Raw genomic sequence first — 8,391 nt, 5'->3', positions numbered from 1 at the left:
TTGAGATCATTTACTCAAACACCTTGTGTATATTGCTTTCTTGTGTTTTTTCTGTTTGATTTGAGTTCCTTTATCTTTTGAGTTCCTTTCGCTTTATTTCAGTGCCTTAGAGAATTTTTAAAAGAATTCTCATCTCTCGAGATTTAGGCTAACTTAAGCGGATTTGAAAAGAAGGAAACGCCTAAAGGTGCACAATTTGCCAGACTAACGTTCTAGTCCCATTACACATTCACACAATATGATCACATAATAATTTATTACATGCACCAATATATGTTATACTTATTACACATATATTATTTATCACATGCATTTTATAAGATCGCTAAATAACTTATGATGTTAGCCGAATATGGAGTGAAAAATCCGGTGCAACTATAGTGATTTTTACTTGAAAGAAAGTCTTCACGCCTAACATTTATAATTGAGTTCGTTAAATTGTTTGAGTCTCTCGGTGATAATTAATGCCTCCATGGTTTTAGATCCATGGGTTAAACTATTCTTAAATTATTGTATAAAAACTTGGTTGGATCTGAAATCAAAATTTTATAAAGTTATAAAGATGCGTTTTGTAGAAACTATCTTAAAAAGTAATTTATTTTCCCTCTATCGTGCAGGACAATAAAAAAAACTATTATTAGGATATAATGCAATTATATCGGGTTAGAACAATTCGAATGCAGAACAAATGATTGCATTCGAATTGTTCTAACAAATCAAAAGAATACAAAGAACACTCCAGAAATAAATTCTTTTCAAAAAATTTTATGAGAATAGACTCATTTAAGTCTCCAATCTAAGGGTCTATTTATAGCATATGAATAAGCTCTTAAATCACTCTTTATGAACTTTCACCACATTATTCATACAGAAAGGAAGCCAAATAATTATAATATTTTGCGATAATTTTTTTTAATTTCAAATAATTCTAATGAAATCGATTCTTTTCTGTTTTTCTTTATTTTTTTTAATATTAGTCTCATTATAAGTTTTTATCATACAATGCCTTTTTTAATATAATGACTAAAACTATCTATAACCCCTCCTCAACTAGTGACGAGCCAAGTGGAGGGGCTGGCAGGGGCCCTGCCCCCCTAAAATTCCCTACCAACCCCCCTAAAATGGAAAATTTTCAATTTAGGCTCTTTATAATTTATAAAATTTTAAATTAGTAATAGTAAAATTACACTTTGGCTCCCTAAAAATAATAAAAATTTAATTTAATCTTTTAAAAATTATAAAGATATAAACTATTAAAATGATGAAATTGCGTAAATACAATTTAATTCTGACCCCTGCACAAAATTTTTTTTTGTCTCCACCACTGTCCTCAACCCTTAACATAGGAGCCAATTGAGTTAAGACTCAATCGGCATGTATGATTGTTGTATGTATACATAAAATTATAATAATATATTTTTTATTTGAAAATACTTTATATAATATCCACATATATTCTATACAACAATGGCTCCCTATCCTCTCGCTACAATCTATCTCGACGATTGGTTTACAATCTTCCTTTTCAGTTTTCAAATCAATAGCTCAATTTAAGTTAAGTTTGCTGGGATTGTTTATTTATTTCAGTGTATATATATATTTGCTTGTTCTCAGATTCCTCCAGAAAAAGCGTCTTCCAGATCCGCGTTTGTTTCTCTCTTGACTCAATGTTTCAAAAACTTGGGTTTTCCGAAAAGCTTCAGCTAGGCAAGCAATTTTATTGTAAACTTGTTTGTTAATTAAAAGGTTTTATTACGAATCTGAAAGCGTGATGTTGTACGACCCTTCGCTTATTTTAGCCCAAATTGTTTGCCTTCAATGTTTATACTACCTTACACTTGGAGCTTTCTCGTCCTTTCTTGTGGGCTCTCGAGCATCTCGTATGAGTTTGGTCTATCTCTTTGACTTTGTTACTGTTACTGCCTCTACCGTTACCGACTGGTGTGCCATTGCTGCCTTTTTTCTCACCTCTATTTCGGGGTCTGAATTTAATTCACATCTTCCTTTTTCCCAATGCTTATCTGCTTCTTCTACCTATCATCTACTTCTTAATTTCTTGTATTGTATGCAACAAATGCTTGGTTTCCATGCCCTGCTTATATAGTATAGATGCATGATCTATAGTACAGGGATCCATTAAGTTAAGTAGTTTGGCCAGTAATAAACCCACCTTGTTGGTTGACTTTAATATAGTAGCTATTAGATATTCTTGAATATTTTCATAAAAAGAATGATAGTATTAAAACCAGGTCTTATTTTGGTCGACTATCGCCTATTCTGTGTATTGGAAAATCAATAAGTTTACTACTGTTTGCTCACCAATGTAGTAGCTATTAGATTTTCTTGAAGTAAAATGTACCAAGAGGATTAGAGATAGCAACAGTAGTATGCGTTTAACTTAGCTCATTTTAACTTTCGATTTTGCTTTATTTGGATCCCATGCAGATCTGTCTACATGCTTTATTTGATTGAAAGGGAAAAGAAATGCTTAGATTTTGCAGCCACCCTCTATATTATCTATCTTTCTATATGCATCTTTCTATATGCACCATATATGGAGGTTGGCCCTCCTCGGTAACATGGCGGGTTGTCAATGTTACTGGATTTGCAGTGATGGCTTTGCTGGGTGAATACTTATGCATTAGACGGGAAATGAGAGAGATTCCCATAACACGATATGGTTGAGGAAATCGAAAGAGCGTGGATAATAAACATGATGGAAAGCAAGTGTTTCGGAGTTCTGCACTTGATGGAAAGCAGCCATAAAGCTTGGGATATTGGTGCTTAAAAGTAAATCATATATGCAGCTGAGCTTACAAGGTAAGGTATTTGTAGAGGAAGATCTAAATATATAATTGAAAGTTACAAAGTTGATAGTGTGTCTGATACTATTCTCTGACTTTATCTGCATAGTTTTGGTTGATTTTTCATTCTTTAATGATATCGTTTGATTGATTCTTTTTGGTCTGAAATTTTGGGTTAATCTAGAACTTTTAGCAAATACTGCACACTGAATACAAGCTTACGCTTTAGCACAATGTGTTGTCAGTAAGGGGATGAACATAACTTTGATTTATCCATTAAACCAAAAACAAAATGTTTAATTGATTTGTATTTCTTGATAACTAAAAAAAGGGTAAATTAAAAGAAAAAAACACATTTTCTTTTGCCCCTTCATTCATGGCTGAGGCTTCCACGAAGCTGAAATGTCTGCTACAGCTTCCCCAACAGTGAGAAACAATGAATTTGTTCCCAGGAAATTTGATCGATGCATCTTCTCCATCACGCTTCCCACAGGGTTTACCAAAACAAGCTTCATTAATGGAGGATTTAGTGTTAGTCTCAAAAGCTAAAACAAAGATTGAAAACATTTATAGGGTGTCGGACGATATATACCACTAGTGATCTTTTCTCCAGCATCTTCTTTAGTTCACATACCATGTCGATTCCACTTGTATCTATGGCTGTCACAGCTGTCAAATTGTACCACTGTTAGCTCACGCACTCTTTTTTGCGAATTTTTTCATTTTTCCGTCCTTGTCTAACAAGTATCTGGGAGAAAAAGTCTACCGGAATCAGAGTTAGGCAAAAAGGAGTAACTTACAAGTCATGTCAATAATGATGCATTTCAAAGTGCTTTCATGGTTTGCCTTAATACGTTCTTCCTCCTCTTGAACCCATCTTAACAGCCTTTAATAAACAAACAAATGTAGCGTTCGGTGACATAATATAATAATATGTTGAAATTGCAGAGATAAGTTACCTTTCTTGCAGATAAGTTGAATTTGCAAAGTAAATTGGGGATTCAATGGCGAGTATGAGAAATGAAGGAACCCTTGAAGCTTCTTTGTATCGGTTGAGGCTTTGGTAGATTTGTGTTGCAGGAATGTTCCCCAACACTAGAGTGTTTGGCCTGGTTACATGCAACAGGATCTTGACTACTGACACTCCCACCTGCATTTTTCCAACCAAAAACAAACCTCATCATATTTCATTCCATATTACACCACCACAGGATCACTAACCAATCACACACTTACTGCAATGCCCAGTCCCAGAGGAACCGAAATGAAAAGAACACCAAAGAAGGAACAAATACAAGCCAAGAAATCCAGTTTGTCAACTTTCCACAGCTTGTAAGCTGCTTTATAATCAATAAGCCCTATCACTGCCGTTATGATGATGGCTGCTAATATCACATTCGGGGTGTAATAAAACAGTGGCATCAGAAACAGCAATGTCACCAGCACTGTCCCAGCTAATACAATGTTCGAGACCGCCGTTTGTGCCCCCGCGTTGTAATTTACTGCTGATCGAGAAAATGATCCTGAAAATTGAAAATCAATTAGGTTAATATCTATGTCACTTTTGTGTTTTCAGAGGGATGTGAAAGAGTGTTCACCTGTTGTTACATAACATGAAGTGCAAGAACTAGCCATGTTCATGAGACCGATAGCCATCATTTCTTTGTTTCCATCCACTTGGTAGTTCTTTAGAGATGCAAATGTCCTTCCCACAGCAATCCCTTCCTACAACATGTTAGGTATGAATAATTAGGTATGAATAAGATATGCATGTGAATGGTGGTTGAAGAAAAGCTTACAGTGAGGGATAGGATCCCAGTGACAATGCCAGTTTTGATGGCTAAAGCCAGATATTGGCCATTAAAGTACAACATGTTGGTTGAAGTTGGATTCAAACCCTTCTGCAAGTGCCCAATCTGTGAAAGAGGAAAGCAAACACAAAACTTAGATTATTTTTTTTCCCAAAAGATTGTTAATTTTAAAGATATAAAAGGAAGAATAATAGTATAAGTTCATACAATTGAGATTCCATGAACTTTGGATTTAATGAGGAAGACCAAAAGAGTTGAGAGAATCACTGATGTTAATGGGGCGGCTGCTGATATCCAAAAAAGCTTTGGCTTCTTCATGCTCTGCATCAAATATTTCAAACATCGTAATTTTAAATAATTAAGCTACAATCTGCAATTTGGAAAAAAAAAATTGTGATTAATGTACAGTATTGGATTACTTTTTAAAACTTTAAAAAACATATATTTTGTATAGTACTTTTAAAAGGTTTTTCAAATTTTTATTTTTATATTATAGAAAATTTTGCAAACTCAGTTCTACTCGTTGTAAATAATTCTTGTTTTAATTTGCAATTAAAAATCGAATATTAGAAGGTAATTATTTGATACACTTGGAGATACTTACAATATGCCTTGTGGTCAAGAGTAATAAGAGGAAGCTGAATCCCATTACAATAGTTTCCCAAGACCACTGCATATGAATTCAACCCATATTACTACACTGTAACATGATTCTAAACTACCCATGTGAACTGGCCTTACCTCTTTTGTATGATGAAATACAGAGGTCAAAACGGGAATCAATTGCATTTTGGTAGTGAAATGAACGATTCCCAGCAATCCCTTGAGCTGCTGTAATGATACAATGATTGCAGCACCAGCCATGAATCCAACAAGGGTTGCCTTGGACAGAAAATCTATCACAAGCCCTAACCTGTAAAGCCATTAACATACCACAAACCATGTTTAATTTGTTTCAAGTTAACTCCGAGGAGTAGTTGAAAAATAAATACCTTAGAAAGCCCAAAGATGCCTGAAATAAACCAGCGAAGAAGGTGGCAGTGAAGGCCAACTTAAGGTAAAGAGTAGGGTGTTGAACAGGGGACACCTTTTCACTTAACATTGTACCCATCACCAAGGAAGCAATGGACACTGGACCCACTGCAAGGTGTCTAGAACTCCCCAGCAATGAATACATCAATGGAGGAACAAAGCTTGAATCTGCATGAAATTAATGGGATAATAAAAATGTTGATTTTATTTTATTTCATTTATCAACTACATCAAAAGTCTAAACCGATACTGACATAGTCCAATAATAGGAGGCAAATTCGCTAGTTGTGCATAACTGATTCCCTGCGCTCCAACAAAAAGCACCATCAAAGTAAGGACCAATTTTCTTCTTTTCTTTTCTCACTTGAATGCAACTCATTTACCACAAAAGGACATTGAATTTCACATGAGGATTTGACTATTTGAGAAAAACTAACTTATTATTTGTAGAATATGACAAAAACCATATATTTCTTTTATTATTAAAAAGCATAAAAACAAAATTCCAGTTCATACAAGTCACGGTTACTCATTTCACATAAAATTGTTCAAAAAATAGCCACTCTGATGATCCAAAAGAAGATGGAATACAATCAGAAAACTCATGAAAAAAGTGGGAAGAAGGAAAATATTGTGATATTGGGATCATGAATTACTTACCTGTGGGATGGCAAGGCTAGCAATGGTGAGACCCGAAACGACATCAGACTTAAAGAGGTTGAGATCATAGTGAGAGCCCCACTGTAATATTGGGAACAGAAACTGAAGTCCCAAAACCAGTTTCTTACACCATGTTTGGTCCTTGAATCTGTAGAGAGGATCATCAGGGAAAAATATCTCGGATAACCTGTGTTTTAGCTTCTGGAAAGTGGATTCCTTTGGCGGCAGGCAAACGCTGTGTATCTCCATTGTTACCTCTGCTGCTATTGACACATTTACACCACTTGTTGTTGTTCCATTTCCACCATACCTACACACATATTCAACCCTGTCTGAGGTTACACCCATTTTTTTTTCTTTGTTTTAGTGAAGAATGAAGCGTTTGAATTTATAGGCGAAGTTAAAATTGGAAGCTTTGCTTGAATGAGGGCAATCCTGTCTTTTTCGTCTTTCCTCACTAAAACAAAATGATCTCCTTAACATAATTTATTAATATTATTAGGTTATGTTGATGAAAAAGATTTATGTATAATAATAAAAATTTTATTAAAAAATCAAGGTTAAAATATGTTGTTAATCTTTGTACTTTAATAAAATTTAACATTTAGTTATTGTAATTAAAAATTTTAAATTCAAGTCCTACTTTTTTAATAAAAATTTTAAATCCAATCATTAACTTTGTTAAAATTTGTCAGCTTGGCGTATAATTGCCACAAAATAAACATGTTCATCAATAAATTCTAACATAAATAACCAAAAATAATACTAATTAGACTACGATTTTTAAATTTAAAATGTAAGAGGATTGAATTTTTAACTTTTAGAAGATAGAAATATAGGGACTAATGGCTGTTTTAACCAAAAATCAAATGTGACTTCAGTTGAAATGATAAAATTAAAGTTTTAATCTTCAAGTTCAAGTCCAATAATGCGTAGTTATTCTTTTAGATTTATTTAATATAAAAAGAAAAAAATACTCTCATAACTATATTTATTAAATCTAAAAATTATACATGAATTTTAGTTTAATGTAGAATTTTGTACATGAAATTTTGATTTGACCTAATTCGCACAAACTATTAACACTTATTAATGTAGCATTGTTTTATGTTTATATGTTGCATACAAAAATATTTATATTTATCCAATAATTAAAATTTCATTTATATTTGAATCACAATCAAAATTTTGTATACATAATTGTACCAAATTAAAATCCATATATCAAATTGCACATTTAATCAAATTTCATATATAATTTTAAAATTTATTTTTTTGATTTATAAAAGGAATAAATGCATTAATCATTTTTTAACTAAGTTGATGAGTCACTGATTTGTGACACTAACTTAATCTTATAAGTTATGAATATTTTTCTTTATATTGCCAGAAAAAATAAGGATTGAGGTTGAGATAATTAAAAAAAAGTTAAGTAATGAAAATAAAGCATGTGATAGTTAAGACACAAAGGGTGTACACTATTTGGATTTGTTTTCGTGATTAGAATACGTTAGGGGTCATTATCAACAACACTTATGAGATATACATACTTTTTTCTTAACCTAATCACGAGACATGTGATAGATTTTTTTTAAAATTTTATTTTAAGTGAGTTGAGACCTGACTCAATTCGAAAGTCTGTCCAAAAAGTGTGAGGATTTGAGTAAAAATATAGGTCCAAAAATTGAGAATAAATAAAAAATAATGCTCGTTTAGAAAACAGGCCTCGAGACTTAGGTGAGGTTTTTTAGCCCGACCTGAATTTTTTTAAAAAAAAGTTATTCTGTTTTCTCACTGTTTTGCTACAATTTCACTATTATATTGCTACTATTTTGTTGTTATTGTTTGAATATTGTATAACTGTTAAATTTGCTACTATTTTAGAGGCATTTGTTTATTAAGTTGCACCTATCTTAATGTTGTTTAAGTATAAAGACTTTTTTTTGAAACATTTATTTTAATATTTTTAGTGTCTTTGATGTATTATATTTTTAAAAAATTATATAAAAAATAAAATATTTTTTTTAATACGGACGGGCCGAGTCGTGTTTGAGTTTTAGCATTTTTATCTGGGTTGGACTTGT

General features: G+C 32.5%; 1 protein-coding gene and 1 pseudogene across 3 annotated transcripts; one reads left to right on the top strand and one right to left on the bottom strand.

The window, feature by feature from the left end:
• Positions 1-1,771: 1,771 nt before the first annotated feature.
• On the top strand, positions 1,772-2,938 carry LOC107949584 (protein SYS1 homolog; annotated as a pseudogene).
• Positions 2,939-3,057: 119 nt separating this feature from the next.
• Positions 3,058-6,712, bottom strand: LOC107949583 (probable sulfate transporter 3.4). Of its 3 annotated transcripts, XM_016884292.2 has the most exons (13): positions 6,308-6,682; positions 5,902-5,950; positions 5,608-5,815; positions 5,357-5,528; positions 5,220-5,285; positions 4,823-4,936; positions 4,604-4,720; positions 4,403-4,529; positions 4,041-4,327; positions 3,764-3,954; positions 3,605-3,690; positions 3,397-3,473; positions 3,058-3,313 (listed from the first exon to the last, which is right to left on the bottom strand). In XM_016884292.2, the coding sequence occupies exons 1-13, from the start codon at positions 6,653-6,655 to the stop codon at positions 3,179-3,181; spliced, it is 1,977 nt and encodes a 658-aa protein (XP_016739781.1). In that variant the 5' UTR covers positions 6,656-6,682; the 3' UTR covers positions 3,058-3,178. The 3 variants fall into 3 exon arrangements, with proteins under 3 accessions (XP_016739781.1, XP_040945761.1, XP_016739782.1); XM_041089827.1 differs by lacking the exon at positions 5,220-5,285 and having other exon boundaries at positions 6,308-6,683; XM_016884293.2 differs by lacking the exons at positions 3,058-3,313; positions 3,605-3,690 and having other exon boundaries at positions 3,414-3,552; positions 6,308-6,712.
• Positions 6,713-8,391: the final 1,679 nt, after the last annotated feature.

This window comes from Gossypium hirsutum, chromosome D03 (assembly GCF_007990345.1).
Source record: "Gossypium hirsutum isolate 1008001.06 chromosome D03, Gossypium_hirsutum_v2.1, whole genome shotgun sequence".
NCBI classification, from domain to species: Eukaryota; Viridiplantae; Streptophyta; class Magnoliopsida; order Malvales; family Malvaceae; genus Gossypium; species Gossypium hirsutum.
The sequence above is the reverse complement of the archived record's forward strand: the minus strand, read 5'-3'. Positions and strand labels throughout refer to the sequence as shown.

Excerpts from the sequence above, each read along its gene's own strand:
- LOC107949583 (XM_016884292.2), bottom strand. The coding sequence starts at position 6,655 with ATGGGTGTAACCTCAGACAGGGTTGAATATGTGTGTAGGTATGGTGGA. Across the intron at positions 5,529-5,607 it reads GCATCTTTGGGCTTTCTAAG|GTTAGGGCTTGTGATAGATT; the intron begins GTATTTATTTTT and ends ATGGCTTTACAG. Across the intron at positions 3,955-4,040 it reads CTCTGGGACTGGGCATTGCA|GTGGGAGTGTCAGTAGTCAA; the intron begins GTAAGTGTGTGA and ends GGAAAAATGCAG.